This window comes from Rhea pennata, chromosome 15, assembly GCF_028389875.1.
Source record: "Rhea pennata isolate bPtePen1 chromosome 15, bPtePen1.pri, whole genome shotgun sequence".
In the NCBI taxonomy this organism is placed as follows: Eukaryota; Metazoa; Chordata; class Aves; order Rheiformes; family Rheidae; genus Rhea; species Rhea pennata.
This window is the reverse complement of record NC_084677.1, coordinates 7,896,522-7,916,049: the sequence shown is the minus strand read 5'-3', so window position 1 is coordinate 7,916,049 and position 19,528 is coordinate 7,896,522. Positions and strand designations below refer to the sequence as shown.

General features: G+C 35.8%; 1 protein-coding gene across 1 annotated transcript in view; it reads left to right on the top strand.

The window, feature by feature from the left end:
* LOC134147453 (uncharacterized) overlaps positions 1-19,528 on the top strand; it is a 95,476-nt gene that overhangs the window by 31,601 nt on the left and 44,347 nt on the right. The window contains exons 18-34 of the mRNA XM_062588600.1: positions 98-282; positions 1,081-1,263; positions 3,055-3,146; positions 3,346-3,515; positions 4,325-4,484; positions 5,584-5,663; positions 6,941-7,121; positions 8,287-8,439; positions 10,567-10,694; positions 11,651-11,809; positions 12,885-13,065; positions 14,811-15,022; positions 16,334-16,522; positions 17,459-17,598; positions 18,533-18,695; positions 18,841-18,981; positions 19,310-19,444. Coding sequence (XP_062444584.1) covers positions 98-282; positions 1,081-1,263; positions 3,055-3,146; positions 3,346-3,515; positions 4,325-4,484; positions 5,584-5,663; positions 6,941-7,121; positions 8,287-8,439; positions 10,567-10,694; positions 11,651-11,809; positions 12,885-13,065; positions 14,811-15,022; positions 16,334-16,522; positions 17,459-17,598; positions 18,533-18,695; positions 18,841-18,981; positions 19,310-19,444 — 2,652 coding nt within the window. The remainder of the gene's footprint in view (positions 1-97; positions 283-1,080; positions 1,264-3,054; positions 3,147-3,345; positions 3,516-4,324; positions 4,485-5,583; positions 5,664-6,940; positions 7,122-8,286; positions 8,440-10,566; positions 10,695-11,650; positions 11,810-12,884; positions 13,066-14,810; positions 15,023-16,333; positions 16,523-17,458; positions 17,599-18,532; positions 18,696-18,840; positions 18,982-19,309; positions 19,445-19,528) is intronic.

Sequence of the window (19,528 nt, the reverse complement as noted above, 5' to 3'; positions counted from 1 at the left end):
GTCTGGAAAAAGTTCTTGCATGGTAGCTTTATTATGCAAAATAATTCCATATGTATGTTTTGTTTGTTTGTTTTCTTTTTTGTAATTTTTACCACAGGGGCAAGAGGTTCAGTTTAATAAAAGACTGAGTTTAGCCACTGAAGAATTGCAGTTTCCAGCAATTTCAGGCTTTCCTGTTCAACTGGCTGTCAATGCCTCAGCAGCAACCAACATAAAAATCAAAGGGAATGTGAATTTCAAACAACGGTCAAATTTCTTTGTGAACGGATATATCAAGCCAAGGTAATTAACTGCTCCAATGTGTGTGACACTTCCACATATTACTGTCATTAAGCAACAATTCCTGATATGCAAGTTCTGTGTGGACATCCGTTATCAGTTAGGAACTTCCTGAGGAACTCATAAGTCATCAGGCTTATATTGCTGAATGGTTGCTGTGCTGCAAAGAAAGTAGCCGTTTCCTATCCTGTCTGTTTGATTTTAAACTCTACATTGCTGTGCTTTCTAGTCCTACTTCTAAGCTGACCACTCTCTCCTATCCCTAAGTCAACTTCCTCAATATTTGCACGCAGATGATCTTTTGAATTGCTTTACCTATTACAGGGATGCCACTTTTTGGATTTTTTTCAGGATCAGAGATGCAGTTATGAATCCACAAACCAGCTGATGATTTAACCCTGTGTTTCCTTACCTGGCTATAGTAGCTTTTTACACATACTGAATTGTTTACTAACCTTTGCTAAGCGCAATCTTACTAGAGATGAACTTACATAAGGTCACTTGGTTCCCTTTCCTAATATTCCCTGCTGAAGTTTGGGTTCAAATCCATTACTCAGGACATCTTTCATAACGCTTTAGTTTTGCAATAGTTAATGTTAAAAAGTGTGTATCTATATATGTAGAATGTTTTCAGTGAGTGCCTGAAACAAAATATTCATCATGATTTTGAAGTTAGTATAGTTTGTGCAGCATCAAATGCTATGTGTTTATTCAAGAGGGTAAGAAACTTATCATTTAAATCAAATGCTTTAAAAAGAAAGTGCTTTTCCTAGAAGTGTGTTTATCTGCTTCTTTCAACAGTGCATTTATCCAGATTTCTGTCCAAATGGGAACTGTGGGGACTCTGGGAAAAGCTGGCCTAAGCTGGGAAACAGGAGTGAGGACATCTACTAGTCTTGATGGTGGAATCCAGGTTAAGAAAGGGAAAGAGCTGAAAGTTTTTTTGAACACTCCAGAAGAATATATGGAGATAATTAATTTCAGGTAAGATGAAGCAAGGACATCTCCCTGCAGATAAGTAACCATAATAACCTTGAATCAGAGCTTAAATGGTAGACTTGTTAATAGTGCAGAAATATTTTGTCAGGAAACAAACTCTTTCAAACTAATTCATAGTCCAAAACTGCCATTCTCAGGAAAAGGAAGTGGAAATCATTCTGTGCATTTTACATTCTTTTACCAAAAATGTAGCCTTCCAGTGAAGTGAAATGGTCAAATCAAAACCTGACAATAAAAGGCATAAGTGAATTTTTCACATTCCCCTGTTTTTCCCTACTGAATGTCAGTGCTGTTTCTGGAATTTAATGTTTGAAGGATATTTAATTTAATGTTCAGGATATTAAAGTGATGGAATAAAAACTTAGTACTGCTTCTACAGGTAGTATTTAGCAAAACCAGATACAGAATGGCAAAAGAGTAGAGTAAGTAATTCGGACTACAGAACTGAAGATGTGTGCTCATATCCTTCTAGTGAATTTTTACTTAGATTCTCCAATGTTAGTTAAAACTTTTAGTGTAAAATACAACCTCAACAACTGTCAGATGTTAAGCAGACAAATTGCTTGTGTTAACGCAAGCTGGGCTTTTTAGCTTTTATTTCTGCTGGCTTTCTCTTTTCTTTGCGCTTCTGGATGTGATAGAAGTCCAAGTAGAAAGCCCTGAGATAATCAGTGCAATGACATACTGTAAACCACATGCCTCTTAGACATGACAATGGATTAATGAAGTGTTTGCAGTATATGGATCGTTGCTGCTTGGTATTTCTCTCGATTTGGTACACTGCAGTATTGTGGAATACGCAGTTCAGGAAAAAAGAGCTAAAAGACTGTGAACTTAATGTTTAAATTGTCCATTCCTTTGGGGATTCGGGGAGACCTCGTGATGTAATTCTCTGGATGACAGACCACTCATCTTTTAAAGAATAAATGCCAAACTAAGCCATTTTTCTTTATTCATTTTAACAAGATGTTAATTACATTAAATTATATGTTTCAGTGTACTGATTCATATCATAGGCCCAGTGTGTTTTTTGCATTCTTAAATCATTTTACAATTGATGTTATTTGTAGCTGTGGTTACTTATCTTTAGGATTGACATCAGGCTTTTTTTTTTTCCCCCTAAAAATGGGGTCAACATATTTTGCTCTCTGTATCCGTAATACTAGATCATGGGTCTGATAACTGTAACCTGAGCACATACAGTGTACAACTACTACAGTTTAAAGACGAAAGGACAATTTGACAGAGGTGGTGACAGGCTATCACAGAAGTTTGAATCTCTTTTTGTAGTGGATCCTGAATCCCCTCTACTAGTCTTTGGTCCTTTTGTGTGTGGGAAAACTGCCAGTGTTCTGATGCAAAAGGCCTTAATCTTCATGGAAATGACAGAAAAGGTTCTAAGCTTGGTTATCAAAATAATTACAAACCTGTATTTTACATTGTTTGAGCAGGAGACTGTCAGTAGAAACTGTTTTCTAGCCCTTTTGCTCCCATAAGGGGCCAATAACATGGTCCTTGGACTTGCTTAGAACAGAGATCTATAGCTAACTGTAAAGCATTGTGGAACCATATCATGACAGTGACAGATTAAACATGGAAATTGTGGATAAAAATCAATATTGATTAATAGAACTGTAGAGTGACCTTTAGTAGAACCTCACTTTTCTTGTATTTCTCGTTTGGAAATGGATGGCATATCACTGAGATCTTTGTTTAAACTTGCCGTGGCTTTAGCATAATTGTTTTAAAGTGAGTATTTGAAATTCTTGGTTGTAGCTCTAAACTCTACTCTAGAATGATGGAATGGACAGAAGATGTTGATGTCTTCCAAGACCACACAGAAACTAGATATTGCACTAAGGAGGAAGGTAAGACTAAGTATCATATTTATCTTAGAAAGTTTGATCTTTCTGAATTAGGGGGGTAGGTCTAAACCACAACAGAGATTGTTTTACAAAATAATTTTTTTCTGGTTTCATATTGCTTTTGAAGAGTCCTTATTGCTCATTGTGTGGTTTGTATGTTTTCATTGTGCTTTCTGGATGTCTAACTGTTATGTTCCACTAGTGTCCAAGATTATTGGCTGGCAGTTGTGTTCTGAAATGCTGTATCCTGACTCAGCCAGTGGTTTGCCTTTCCCCTTTACTGGACCTCTAAGAGTGGCTGTCACATTAACTAAGAAAGACAGAGGCCTGCAGCAGTACCTTGTGGAAGCTGCATATAATTATATTGCTCAGGTAATTCTTCAATATGCCATGCTTTATTTTGGCTTTGGTAATTTTTTTTAGTTTACTTAAACTGATGAGAGAGTAATGTGTCTCAGTACTGTATATTCATCTTTGCTAATTTGCAAGGTCTACATTGTTGTTACTATTTCCATTCTTATTGAAATGGGAAAAGATATACAAAAAAAAATCACTGATACTGATAGTGGGTAAATATTATCCATATACAAGATATATATGGGAATATCAAGTCATTTACTTAGATGAAACTGATGCACTTCACTTTGACTTGTCTCTGTTTGGCATATAGCTGAGAACTTTGTTTAAACTTACAATTTGAATTCAAAGATTAATATTGTAATGTTATAATCTCCTGGCTCATGAGAAACATTGGCTTTTATGGGAGAGTGTAAAACCTTAAAGAAAGAACTGTGAAGTGTTGAACCTTAAAGAAAATTGCTGAAAATTCTTGTGACTTAGGCCTGAACTGTAGAGTTGACATTTATAACTGGAAGTGTGATCTGAATTTGCCCAAATTTTGGCAGGATTCAGCATAATTTCAAGACTAGTTCAATCTGCTGTAACATTCCACATGTTCAAGCAGAATTTCACAACACAAGCATTAGACAGGGAATGGAAAATACAGCTTGAGAATAGGAGAAATAGAAGTTGGTTACTGTAAAGTTCTAAAAGCAGAGATGTGAAAAAAAAATGATAACAATGAAGATGATTGTGATCATGTGATATAATTCAATCTGACAGACTCTGTTTTGCAAATTCTGTGCCCATCACAAATGTCATTATCCTTTCTTTTTTTTCAGGAGGGTTCTTGGGTCCCAAATGAAGTTATCCTTCACTTCTTCATTGGAACTCCAAAGTCAGACTTGAAAAGGGATGTTGGTGTTGACCTAAATTTTAATGTCCCACAGAAGAAATTCAGAATCAAATTTATACAACCAGGGAAAAAAATAGAGATAGATGGTAGGTTTTTGCAACTAAGAACCAGATTAAGCGTTAATGTCAGTCAGGAGAAGTTACTGGCGTTAACAGAGAAATGCCAATGTATTTCAGTTCAATTCAATTTAAAGCAGTTAAAATTTCAATTTACTGCTTTAGGTGACACCTGCTCCCAATGGTATTTGCATCCTGGTTAAAACTTACTGTTTTGCGTGGTCAGAGGTTCAGTATGTTATTCATAAACTTGGAACAAAGCGGAAAGTTGTTAACAGTATATATGAAGTTAAGGATAAGAAACATGATGGATTGTTCTGTAATCTTTTACATAATACTGGAATGGCCTTACTCTTACTGAATTTTTATTTTGCTGTATTCTCCTAGTTACAATAGGAAATCACTTGTTGCCAAATCAATTAGAGTAACGTTTATGATATTACTGTGCATTGTAATTGAAAATAACATTTCAATCACAGTAAAATATAGAAAATAAAATCAACAAACACATTGATGAAATATAAGTTGATAATATGTGTATGATAACAGTGTACACAACAAATCTGAGCTTCTTTGACATGAAGGTCAAAGTATCTAGATTAATATAAAAATGTATTGTCTAACAAAGTCAGACTGATTTTGTTTGCTTATTTGTTTTATGTATTTTGCCAAATCACAAATAGAGAATTTTTCCCTCCAGAAATGTTTTTCTTGATCCCAGTTATTTTCAAAATGGATTATATGGAAGATTTACCTACATTGTGCAAAGATCTGAGGTGCAAAGTGTTCTGAGCTCATGAAACATCTCAACACAGCACAACACACCTTGTGAGCTTTGGCACAGATCTATGTAAATCAATTCCAGAATGAAGCTGGTTTGTTGGAGATGGCTTGGTTGCCTCTTCTGCATTACTGTGCTCATCCTTTAAGAGTGAGATATGTATGCTGATGACACTTTAACTGCTTTGCAAACTTTATTCCACTTTTTTTTTTCATTTGTTTATTATGTTTTTACTCTGCAAATATATTGTTCACAGAAATGTTGACAAGCATTTGGGGATACGTTTTTACTGAGCATTACTGAATTATGTATGTCTAAGAAGAAATAAACATTTTTATTTTTTCTAAGGGAATATTGAGTTTTCAAAAAATTCTTGGATAGGATACCTGGAGCTGATAGTAGATGACCAAGATATATACTACATTAAGGTATGTTTTTCACTCCAAGAGTTCTCATACTAGAGTGAATACTCAAATAAAAGAACATGCAGGCAATCCCAAAAGAAAGCCAGTGAGGTACACGCGTTGAAAAGTTTCTGTGTGAATAATCCATCAGAGAAGTTATCAGCTCTCTTTATTAGTTATTTTGAGATGATCTGCCAATATGTATTTGAATCTAAATTGCTACCTCTTAAAAGATTTAAGATGTGGCATCTGCATGTAATCTTAAGGAATTTTATTATATTCAGATGTACTTGAAGCTTTTGAGTTGGTTCCAGTGCTAAGTTAATAGAGAAGGTAACATTAACTGCTGTGGACTTTGGCTTACGTACATTCATAGTCACACACTTTCAGTGTGACTCAGTTTCAGACTTGTAGTCTGTCCATATGTAATAACTGACTAAGCACAGGCTTAGTTTCTGCACTTCTGTGAACTCCATAGGTAGAAGAACCTCCAAGATACTGTTTGTTACAGAAACCATTTTCTTAAAGCACTGGAGAATAAGCAAGAATATGCCAATATCTAATCTCTGAAATGAAAAAGCAAACAAAAATTCATGTTGACATATATCACTGAAACTTTACTGAGATTTTTTTCTGTTCCAGGACTTAAAAATTTGTTCATTACTTGTCTGAAACCAGTAGCAGGTTGGCATGTCTTCTGTGGGCATCCAAAGTCAATCATTTTCAAACACACTGCATTTTACTACTGTGAGCACAGTATTCAACATTTTTTTTTCTAGAGTAGTATTTCAGCTAAGGTATTTTGGATGTTTCTTCTATTCAGTGTGATGACAAATCCAAACACTGCTTAGCTTTGCAGAGTGTTGTATTTGACTCATCTAGAGTCATACAGACTCATCTAGTCCAACCTAAATCTAGTTCCTTACTAGACAGACAGTGTTTTCAATAACACAATGTAACTTTTTGGCCCAGTGTTGTAATATTTTTTGTGATGTTAATCACTGTGGAAATCAGCAGGAGATGAAGGAAGTCATCATCTCACATCACTGTGGTTTTTATATAATCGGAAAAATAAAGCCATCCTCTCTCCCCTTTATTTGTTAACAGAAAGTTTTATGGGTTTTTCTGGGGGAGGTGATTAGAAAAAGTGTTTTTCTTGTTTCATTCCCAAAGTGCCCGTGTCTATAGTATTGTTTTCTCAAAACGTAAGCAACTTGCATTGCTCAGTAGTTTGGGGTTTGCTTTTGTTTATTTGTTTGGGGTTTAGTGTGGTTGTTTTGTTTTATTTTTTTTGTTTTTAGGGAATGACAGATTTCCACGTACTAAGTGGAGAGCAGAGATACATGACCCAGCTGGAGGTAAAGCTGGTAAGACAAAGCAGCCCTATTATTCTGTCAGGAAACATCACTAAACAACTTGGCAAGAAGATAGCTTTTTCTGTATCCCTGAATAATTTATTGAAGGATGCTGCATTTCTTTCAGGTTAGAGGACAATAAATATTTACCTAATAAATGTAAGTTCTGAAGGTCTCAGAAGATTGGAGGCTATTTTAAGGTTGCCTCATTTTGGACATGTGTTTCTAGAATCCCTTACAAATCAATAAGACCGCTTTTTTAAATGATTGTTCTTGATAAGTTATTCTGAAATACATATTATTTCTAATGGAAGTTATACTATACATTATAAAATAAACGTATGTTTTTAATTACTCTTGAACAGGATGGAGGAAATAATTTGTAAGGAGTCATCTAACCAGAAGAAATTACAATATTTTTAATATTTTTTGTTGTTAAATTTTGTTAGTACAGAACAGAGAGACAAATATGTAGCTAAGCTTCTCCTAAGACCTGTTCTGAAAATCTTGTAGTTAGTTTTTTCTTCACAGATACAGTAACAGGAAAATGTAAGAGACAAAGTATCAGAAAGAGGGCTTTACCATTTATGTACATCATTTTATTAAAAGGTAAATTACTACAGTAGAATAAATTAGTGATGTAAGACTAAGGCTCTCTGTTTTTTCCTTAATATTTCTTACTGTGATCTCCTGTGGCAAAGACATTACTAGGTTGTAAGACTCCACAATGTTTTCAAATCGAACTTTTCAGGAGTGCCAATTGCCAGTTTTGTATCTTGGGAGATCTTTTTGTGAAATTCCTTCTTCATCCTTAACTTCCACATGGAGTGCTAGTGACTGCATCCAAAAACGATGTTGGTTTGATTCAAACACATATCCCCTGAGAACTGGGCTGCATCAGTTTCTCCTTTGCAAAGGCCACATCTTTATCGGCTGAATGTAAAAGTTGTAAATCTCTGCATCTGTCATCTCTATAGTTATTAAAAGGATCAGTCCATTAAAATTAGGTCTCTTTAAGGAGCGACTTCTGGCTAGATTAATTTCAGTACTACAGGCAGTATCTGAGCTGTCCATTAGAAATACGGTCTGTACAGGCTGTGTAAGTAGGCAGAATAAGACTTACTCGTTTTCTGTACAGGAAGCTTACCAAAACTACAGGGGGTTCCTCAGTTAGATAGGATGAGACTGGTCACATTTGCTTTTTGCTTACTGGAGTACTTCTTTTGCGAACCAATGTTAGTAAAAGAATTTTGTGTTCTATCACTGCATGCTCTGTTCTACTCTTTTCATAGTATTTCTGGAGAAGAAGCTTGATAAGCTGAGGCAGTACTCACTTGAAGGGGAGACTTACCTTCCAGGTATTCTTGGAGCTCATGTCATCAGTCTTCTCCAGCAACATGAGAGCTTGTGGTCACATGCTTTGAGGATAAAATATGGATTCCCAGGTACAGTGAAAATGAGGAAAAGTGAAAACGTTTTGTCTCAGATTTTTCTGCAAGTTACTTGCCTGTATGTCCAGGACCCTCTCTTAACAGGACAGATTTCACACCATTTTTAAGCCGTGTGGTCTGATACCTAGATTGAGTTTTTCTTTCACTTGGATAAATTTTGTTCTTTGAAACCATGTATTAAAAATATATTTTTGAATGTATTATCACAAATATGTCCAACATATTTAAAGTTTGCTATTTCAATATGAATTTCTCCTAATTAATTCATGTTCCCAGATGTTTATGCAAGATGATCAAGTGCATATATTCACTTAAAAACATGAGAGAATGTTTCCAGAAAATAATTGGCTGTATTGAACCAGCTATAACCTGTAAACTTTACATTAATTTTATTAGACAAAGCAGACGAACATCAGTACTGTGAACACTATGAATGTACTGAATATTTGTAGTAGCTCGTCACTGTGAGCAGTACTGAGTGATTGTGTTAGGTATATTGCACATTCAGTGAACATATATACCAATATGAATTTTCTTAAACCAGTATAGGTATGACCCATCATTTTGCTAAAAATGGCACACCGATTAGAATATCTTAGACATAAATGTTAAGGTATTATTTCTATTTGAAACAGTCATAAATTATGCTTGAATATAAGAAAAGTTATTTTGCAGTTGTGTTCCTAGAACTTAGGTCAGATCTTGATATATGTCAGGTTTGGCAACTATGCTGCCTAAAGTTGTCAAAAATAATTCCATTTTTAAAATTAGGGGATTAAAAAGTAAATAATTAATTACATTCAGCGGTTAAAACTTCAGATTCATTATTTTAAACTTTTCTCAGTGACTATGAGGGCCAGCATTTTGTTACTGATTTTGGTTTGTTTTTAATGAAAGCTGAGGTTCTCGTGTACTATCATGATGTCAGGAGCTGAATGGTAACAGAAAATCTTCAAATGTTGTGAGACCCTAAAAAGCTGTAAAAGTTGACCATGATTAATTTATAACACTTTTACTTTATCCAGGTAAAATTCCATTTAAATAATAAACTTAAAGCCTCTCCTATTTTTTTTTTTCTGTGGAAAAAGCGAGTGAAACAATCTGGAAATTTGGCAGAGTAAACATAAGCAGACCCTTAGATTTTTGTAAACACTATCAGCCCAAATATTTGGATCATTTTCATTCTGTTCTCAAGTTGGACCAGCTGTTTTCAATTTCCTAAACTTGGAAACAATTTTAGATTTTATTTGACAATGAAATAAACACAGACCTGAACTCTTAGAGTAGAGATTATAATGTGGATCTAACTTAAGATTTTCATTTCTAGTGCAACTTATGGAAAAAAATCAAAATTTTAATGCCTAGCCTATTTTTTCCTAATTTTTATGAATTGTTTTCCCTCTAAAGTATGTCTCTAGTCAGCATTGCAAAGTTACTGATTACCATTAGGTTAGACAGCTAGCTGGCAAATAGGTTCAAGTAGCAGAAACTGTTTTGACAGCAGCTTTGAGTCTGTGGAGTGTGTCTAGATCTTGGATAGACATTGAGGACAGCTGTTGAGCTGCACTTCATGGTGCTGCAGTTGTACCACCATTGGTATCAGTTTTAACAAACTTTAGTCAGTACCTTTAGACTGCAAAACATCCTTCATGAAGATTTTGGCTGTAAGTTGAGTGCTCAGTCCTTTTAATGTCTTTCATGCACTCAAACTCACGATACTTGTCCTTCCCCTTTGGTGGTTAAACAGTTATTGGAACCAGTACTTGAATCTGGGAAGGAGTCACAACAGTGATGGTGAAGTACTGCCAATCCTTTTGCATGAATTAAATACCAAATTATCGTTTGTTTCTGACTGGCAGCATTTTCATTTTCATAGGTGTAACTCACTTATCAAACAAATACAAACTCACTGTTCTTAAATGCAGCTTCAGTAAATGTGTGCATATCTTTGGATTCTTAGGATAAAAGAACAAGTATATGTCTGTAGAAATAGAAGAATCCAGCTTTAATGTTTTTGAAAAAGAGAAATCTTGAAAACAACTCTAGATTTGTACTATTGACATTTTGATAGTTTACATTTGAATAATGTAAACAGATAACTTTGTGCTTTAACTTAAACAGGAGATGCAATTTATCATGAATGTAGTACAAGGCAGAAGATTAAAGAGGAGACTGGTGCACATGAAGTACACAGACTGGATATTGGGCATGAATTTCACTGTACACGGACCCCAACCTATAATCACAAGGTAGAGATATTGACAAATCACTTGTGTACTTTTCTGAGGGGCTTCAACAGAACAAAATGTCATTTTTGGATTGATCTTTTCATTTTCTTTTTTTGTATTGATCTCCTGTGCTGCTGTGTAAACAAAGAGATCGAGTCAATTTGATGATTTGTGCCCTCCATTACTGTAAGTCATCAGACTCTCCAGCGATGACATTTTTTAATGTGTCAACTCACCTAATTTCTGCAGTGTTTATGAGAATGTTTTGTATAAAGTAATAGTATTAACGAGTTTAGGAGTGCATTTAATTGTTCTGGACTTCTTGTAACTAAAAAGTTCTCTCTTCTGTGTTTAGCATTAGAAGTCGTATCTGTAGAAAATAAGGCATTTTACTTAGTTTTGTATTAGTTTTCTGGTTCAGATTTGGAGATGGTCTTAAAAATCTCAATTGTGTGCCTCTCAAATGCAGAGGAAAGCAGACCTGTTTAAAATTTCTTCCTTTTTACTAATTTAACAAAGTTTGTTCTAAACACAGATCACCTTTAATATTGAATGTTTGCTGTAGAATACAGAACTGGATGAGAAATAAGTTTCTGAGTTAGAGGGAAATTCTGTATCCTTTCAGATTTGCTTTTGGTCCAAGTTGGACTGAAGCCAAAAAGTGTTAAGATTTCCCATTAAGCAAAACCTTGCCAGACTGTGCAGCTGCTTGGGGATTCTTGGGGAACAGTCTGTGAGGAGCACCTATATGCAGTTGCCTTAGCTTTGGAGAAAAGTAATTTGACTAACAGTGCAATGATTAAATGTTTTGGGCTTTGTACACTGAATTTATATCTTCTGATTATTTTACTGCAAAATTTGCAACTCTTCCTGCTTTAGTCCTGCTTGCTATTTAGGGATATTTCTACAGTCAGTTAATAGCAGTGAATGAAAGAGAAGATATGGCACAGAGAAGGAAGATGGATTTTTGTTCTTAGGTTCACCTGAAACATGAAGCGAGTGCATCTTGCCTTTCCTCCCAGCTGGAAGTGAACTATGGGAAACACTGGGATGAAATAAACAACAAGAAAAAAGTTCTGATCAGCCAAGCGTTTAAGAATAGTTCCAGTTCGTTTCTGGTCAACTATTTCATGGAGGTAATCATGGTTGCTAAAGAGTAGGACCTTCATTTCAAAGATTTAACAGAAAAAACTAGGAAAAATTTGAGATGAATTATCTTAATAAGACTTCTTTTTTCTACTTATGCCATGTATTAATAATATAAGGCAGATACATAGATGTGATGAGCTTAAGAGTTAAGGACGGTCTTACCCAAACACATAAATATAAATGACGTTTAAAAAGAACAGCAGAAAGTGAGTAGGTGGACTTTTCAAACACTAGAAGAGGTTTGGGTGTAATGTGATCTGAGTTCCCTGCACTGTTTGCTCAGTTTATGCATGGTTATTTCTAGTCATTGCAAAGATTGCTTTGCTCACATGATGCTGAAGGGAGGTGCATGATGTAATTACTCAGAATATTACAGTATTTAGATGAAAGGTAGTTTAGGTATCACAATTCCATACTACTTTAGGTAAGACCTGTTCCCATTTTTTTGCAATTGTAAAATGATTTTTATCCTGGATCAGAAAAAAAGATTTACAATATAATAGAGCATAATTAAAAGCACCAGAGAGAGAGAGAGTTTATGCTTTCTTTTGAAGCGTGTTATATGGACTCTCAAAGAAAATAATGATTTAAAATAGCATATCGTGTGATTCTTTGTTTTAACTGTAAAGGAGTCTAACAGAAATGCATGTAAACTTTTATGTTATTTCTTAGAAGTTACAGATCTTATCTGTTACTGTCTTAAAATAGGTATTTACTTTCTGAGGTGAGTTGTCATCATGATATTTCTATAAGGAGCACCTGTAAGTATAGAATTTATCTGTGATCCCATCACAGAGAGACCTAGAATTATTGTAATTATTTTTTTAACCAAGTAAATAGTCCAAAAATCAGTGGAAATTTTCCCTTTTAAATCTCCAGAGGATCTAACAAATGCGTATTAAAGAAACGCTAATCTGTAATTGGTCAGCATGCAGGAAAAGCAGTAAGGCAAATGTCAAGTGCACAAAGCAGAGGCACTAGTAGTGACCTTCGTACTTCTATATGTGTGTGTTACCTTAGATGGCCAATTTTTTATTTAAATTTGTTTCACTTGTCTTCTAGTTTGCTGTTCAAGTCCTGGAAAAGCAGGTGAATTACAGAACCCAGCTGCAGCACTCACACAATTCTCAGGGTTATTCACAGAGCAGCACCAACTTTAAGGTGCAGTGTAATAACCACATGCCTTTTGTGGCTGGACTGCAGTGGAAAGATGCATCCAGAAATGACCTTAAGAAGTGGGAAGGTGAAGTACCACAAATCATTTCAAGCCGTTGATTTGCAAAGTAGTCATGCAAAGAAGCTGTTGGGATTTTATGAAGTAGTTGTATATGGAAGTCATAGAATCATAGAAATACTGGTTGGCAGAGACCCTGGAAATCTCTAGACCAACTTCCTGCTCAAAGCAGGACTGTTGTTAACAGTCTGTCACATCTGCTACACATCTGTTTTGTCTAGCTAAGTCTTGAAAATTGCCAAGGATGGCAGCCTTTCACAGCCTGTCTGGCTAACCCATTCCAGTGCTCCTTAGCTTCTCAAAGTGCAAGTGGTGGCAGTTTGTCTGTCACTGTTGAAGAGTTCGTGTTCCTTATCTGTGGTGTTTGCCTCCAAGTAGCTGTAGGCAATTAGATCCACCCTCACGCCTTTGCTAGACTAAACAAGCCCAGCTCCCTCCCCTCTTATCATATGTCCTGTCTGTAGGCCCTTGGTCATCACAGAGTTCCTTGGCTGGAACCTCTTCAGTTTCTCACCATCCAGTCTGATCTGGGTGGTCCAAAACTAGATTCAGTGCTGCAGGTGTAGCCTTACTTGTGCTGTACAGAGGGGAATAACTCTCTGTCTGATGGTCATGCTCCTAATACAGTCCAGCATTGTTCTACTAGCTTTTGACTGAGACAACTGACCATGAAGTGAGCCATGTTTTAAAACATTCTTTACTGTAGAAAGAGTGATCAAGTTTGTTTTAAGAACACTAGGAAATGGAATACTAATGGCATATGGCATATCTTAAGCTATAAATTAAACACCTGTTGATATATATGGATATATTTAAAATTTGCATTTATCATAGAGCTTTGCTTCAAAAAGTACAGCAGGAAGTAGGCCTTTATTATTAGGTTTTATATTTTTAGAATTCTTTCTCAAATAGGGGTTTAGTTACTTTAAGTGTGCCAAAAATCAGATTTCTGGAATTTAATGTTTAAGATGGATTGAGTACTGCTTCCATTTTATACTTCAGCGGATTACATGCTGCATAAATCAGAATTTTTCAAAGCTACTGTGTGCAAACTTGGATCCTTATTAATACAAAATAAGTAGCTTGATACAGTGGACTGAATTCACTCTTATATTTTTCTGCTTGTTCAGGTGAAATGAACTAGGGTTGAATTAATTCTGAAGTTTTAAAAATCTGGAGATAACTTTTTGAGTCTCTGTCATAAAATATTCATGAGTGAGTTACTGGATCATATTGCAATGTGTGATCGACATAATTTGCTAAATCAATGTCCACTGGTGGAGTTTTAACAGCTTGTCAGACATAAGCATTCTGAGCTGTCTAGAAACTAGTTCCCAAAATAACCTACAAATCTTTTCCAAAAAGTATGTATTGCAGAATTGAATTTCTAAGTTGGCATATGTCTAAATAGCTTTGATAAGATCATTGCTGTAATCATGGGAATAAAGTAGAATCAGAGTTCAAGTAAGATTTTATATTTTCTTGCAGAGTAGAACTCTCTGCTGGTGCCGTATAAGTACTGGGTTTATACATTTCCATTCATTAGGAACCTTCCAATGGATTGCACTATGAAATGTTACACTGGTTCACAGTATTTATTTCATTACATACCATCTGGAGATTTTGGCTAGTGGAGGAAAATAGGCTGGTAGTGGCATTTTACTCTCATTCCGAAAGCCCAGCTTCTTATCAGCTTTGTTGCAGAGTTACAAGCTATGTGGCTTATCTCTACATTTAATACGTATTCTTTCCAGGTGGATTAAATATGGACACGCCATGGCTGTATCTGTATGCAACGCACAAACTAACTCAGCCTCAGCGTTCTGCTTATTTATTGACTATGGAGCTGACAGCCCGGAAAATGGTCTCTGTTAAGAATCTTGTAGTGGAGCTATTCTGTAAAGATCAAGGCAATGAAAAAGAAGGGAAAATTTATATTTACACCCCAGCTACCACATATCTGCAGGTTAGTAATATGATGCTTTCTTGCAGGTACAGCTTTGTGATAGATACCTAACGGAACTGTCGTTATATGCAGTAACACTTGTTCAGCATACTCTGTGAAGCAGCTTGTTTGAGAAACTCTTGCACTGTGTGCTAACGTGTAAGAGAGTATCTTATAATGCCCATGTTCATCTGTTTCCTGAGCTTGAACAATATGCTATTCTTCCTCTGTGCTGGCTTCCTGTGGGGCCTGCCTTGGCATGTCAGCAATCAGGGTCTATTTATTGACTTTAAAAAAAGTTAGGGCCACTAGCTGTGTCTCTCTCTGGAACAGGAGTTCATCCTTTCTTGCACAGAACACAAATACATGATTTGAGAGTCCTCCCTAGATGTGTACAATAACTAACTTCTTAAAGTTCTGAATTTGTGCTGAAAGTTTCTTGGAGAAGTAGGAAAAGTAGACCCGCACCTAAGAAATGTTTAAAATTTGTTAGTCAGTGATGTGAAACAACTGAGTTTTGTGACTTTGCTTTTGTTTAAGAAATGTGAAGAGCAGTAGCCAAACTTCTTAATTAAGAGCCTAGTGATTACAGCATTCACTTTAGTTTAAACATTACACTCAAAGGCATCCTCTGCCTGAGGTGAATGAAACCCACCTCTGCCTGGAGAGTATCCTGTCTAACAGGCTGTCACAGTGAACTCATTGTACATGTTCCCTCTTGATCCGGCCACCTTAGTGAAAAATCCTGCATGGCTATTTGGAGTTCCATAAATATTAGAGCTGCAGTCTCACAGAACACCTTTGCCACATAGATGTTCTTGCTGTTACTTTTTGTTCCAGTGAATATACCAATATCTATACAAAATGCACAGATTCAGTAGGAGAAATGGTAAGTTTGTTGCCTGGTAGAACGCAAGATAGTTCAGTGGTTAGGAGATAGTCTTGAAAAATGAAAGGTTATCTGTTTTGTTTTGACTCTCATAGAGAGTGATTCCAGTCTCCCGCAGTCCTCTGTGAGAACCTTCAATAGTAGGGTCTCAATGTGTAGTTTTCTGCCTTTTCTGTTGGAAACAATGTGGAACATTTTATAAAATGATTAAATATCCATTGGATGGAATCTGTGTACCCTGAGTCTATAGATTCTAAAATTTTTCCTAATTTCTGTTAGACTGTGCCATTAAATACAGATTTTATCCTGAACTTGTCACAACTGCTGTGCGTTAAGCAATGTGATAAACGTTTGTGTCTACACCTCTGTAATGTGCTGTTAGGGGAATAGGATTCTCTCTGTCCCAACTGAGCCAGAGTAGCATGTTCCTCTTTGTTTTTCAGGCATCCACATTTAATCATCTTGGGAGGAATGTTCTACATAGCTATAGTGAAGTGATATCTCTGTGGAATCAGCTTGTGAAGAGTGAGATTCTTTTGGAGAATAATGAACGAGCCAAATTTCTCTGCTTTAAGATAGAGAGTGCAAAACAGGAATTTAACTTCACAGCCAGCTATCAGAATCTGCCAGTGGTAAGAAAGAAGTACAAATGTACTCTGATTTTGGATTACATTTCTTAGGTCTGCCACCTTCCTGAGATGTCATTGCTAGTGTCCAGGCTTAAACACCTCTAGTACTCCTTGTATTTCTGTCTGTTTCGACAACCTGCAAAATAAAATGAAGTTCATTTTAAAAAAAAGATCAGCAACATTGTGCAGTGTTGTGAGTCCCTCTCACCTGTTTAGGAGGCCAGCTACAGATAGACACGCAGGGAGGAGAGGCAAAGAGGTAATACGTGGATAGAAAGAGAACTGTAGGTGTGATTACTTGTATTTTGATGATCATATATGACAGACCTGGAAGATTCTGCCAAATGTCTTGGGGAATTGGCATATTTTGCCTGCAAGTTTGCATAGTAACAGGCGGGTTTTATATGTTATTTAAGCCTCTGCATTCCTTGTTATCTATTGTAGTGCTTAAAATAATTTCTACTTTGCTTAGTGTCTGCAGCACATGACCGGATCAACAGTTTGCCATCCAGAGATGCTTTGGTCAATTACTTTGGTCAGTTCCTTGTAGCATGTATTAAATAAAACAAAAAACAGTATTTTTGTAGTGACAGTATTCTATTTAAACCCAAAACACCAGTTTTTGTGTTTAAACGTGGTGTGTACCAGAGCTTTTTTATACTGCAACTGTTCCAGTTTAAACTGGAATTATACATTATAGGGCATTTTTCTGATCATTTTCTGCTGAAGTCAGTGGTTTACTACTAATGTCACTTTTAATCCTATGTAAATTGAGATGAGAATTCTGAACTTGGAGGAGAAAGGCGCTTTTGTATGAAGTGACAGCCTCACTGTAGCCTGCTGAACTATGTGGCTTTTATATTGACATTCCTGAATATGAATCCAATAAATTTGATTTAAGTGTCTTTTCTTCTTCTGGTCACATGATTTGGACTGCAGCCTAAAAAACCAAACTTTTCTGTGAAGGCTATATGGACTGACTATAGAAGTCTGCCTGTCATGCTACACTTTGAAGGTCAGATAGAAGAGCTGAAGAAGGAGAAGATGCTCTATCAGAAACGTGGAACTCTCCATTTCAGGTTCAGTAGCCCTTTTTCCATCTCTGAAGAAAGTTTTGGCCTAAATTTAATATGCACCTTGATACTTGCTTCTAGATATTGGCTACCAGAAATTTCTCCTTTCATGACTCATTTTAAAAACACAACTTGAAGGCCTCCTTAGAAAAGCATCATCAGATCTGAGAAATCCAGAACATCACTGGGAGATCTTGTCATTAAGACATAGTAAGGACAACAGGAGTGCAAAGATTCCTTTAGGAGCTACTCTGCATCTTGGAGATAGCTAAAGAAACACTGAGATGCCTTTCCAATATGAGAGAAGTATATGAATGAAAAATGAAGAGCTATGGCAGATATCCTAACATGCATAAATGCAGGCCAATGTGTGATTATAAATGTTACTGCATTTTTTATAGGCATCTAAGTAAACGCAGAGAAGTATTTCATAAAGTCTATAAAATGTTGCACTTACATAGTTCTCTGAGCAGTTTGCTACTTACTAGCTGAACATATGTTGCATAGAATTATCATCATGCTTGTGCAGACAACAGAAAATGTACTTGCCAGCTGAGATTTTCAAAGCTGTGCTAAGTATTTGGACATACTGTCCCTATTTGAAATGAAATTTTGGCCATGAAGGTATGTAAAGTGTATGTATTAGGTCCGCACGTTAGAATTTTAGAGGGTCACTCTCTCCCATGATATAGCCTTTTCTCAATCCAGGATGGAAACTTTTCATGAGAAATTCTGGTAAATGTGTGTAATTTGTATGGAGCTGTAATTACACTCTATTAAGTTCTCACAGATCCTTGTTCTACATGCTTTGCTTCAGTACCTGACACCCTAATCACATCTGCAATTGAAAGTTTTGAAGTTTCAGCTGAACTATACATGTTTTCTCTTCATCGTTGTCTATAAACAATGAACATTTTGTTCATTCCTTATTTTGTTCCAGGCATCCATTTGAACTGCTCAATCCACAGAGTTTCCTTTTCCAGGAGACATTTACTGTTGACAAAAAGCAAAAGCACTACTTTTTGGAGACAAAAATTTTGATAAATGGACTAGAGGAATCAGTTCAAACTTTCACACTTGGCTACCAACCTGAAAACCCCTGTGTGAGTAATACCTGATGGATGAGTTCTGTTTAACCTGGCATACCCCCCAAAAAAAAAAAAAAAAAAAAAAAAAAACAGAAAATGAGTAATTTACTGTACATATCTTATGTTTTTTGTATTTCCTCTATTCTTTAAACTCTTTTAGATTTGTGCTGGTTTAGCTCATCCTTATAACTTCAGGTGGCTCCCCCAAAATGTTGAAATATGCATTTTAACTCGAAGTCACCAAACTGTGAGTAAATTTCCTGTTAAATTTAATTTAGAAAGAGAGATTCATTACCTGTCTGTATAGATCTACAGTTTGTTGTCTTTTGGACCTAGATTGCTCATAGGTCTTTAGTTCTCACCAGGTGAATGCTGCAAGCAAAGTCCTCTTTGAATTAATGTTAAATATTATTACTATTATTATTATAAGAAGCTTTGCAAAGGATTTAGAGATCTAATCCTTACCTATCTATTTATCTTTCTTACCAAATTTTCTTCTTTCTACTTTGCTTATTTTTCATTCTGAGCCACAATGTAATATTTCTCAACTGCAATGGTTTTTCTCATCTGTCATAATACATAGGGTTAATACTCAATGCAGTCCACTAACTCACATTTTTAACACATAGGTGAAGAAGGAAGTTGAAACTACCTTGAAAGTCAATAAGGAAGATGTTCTTAGCTTTGTAGGAAGATACCAGGACAAATCCAGTAAGGCAGATTTCAGACACCTTTTATATGTGGATGTGACTCATTCATTCCAGGTATTATTGATGCTGAAACTGGTCTTTATTTTAGGATTTAGGATGTGCAGAAAAAGAACTACCTTCTTCCTTTTCAGAGAACAG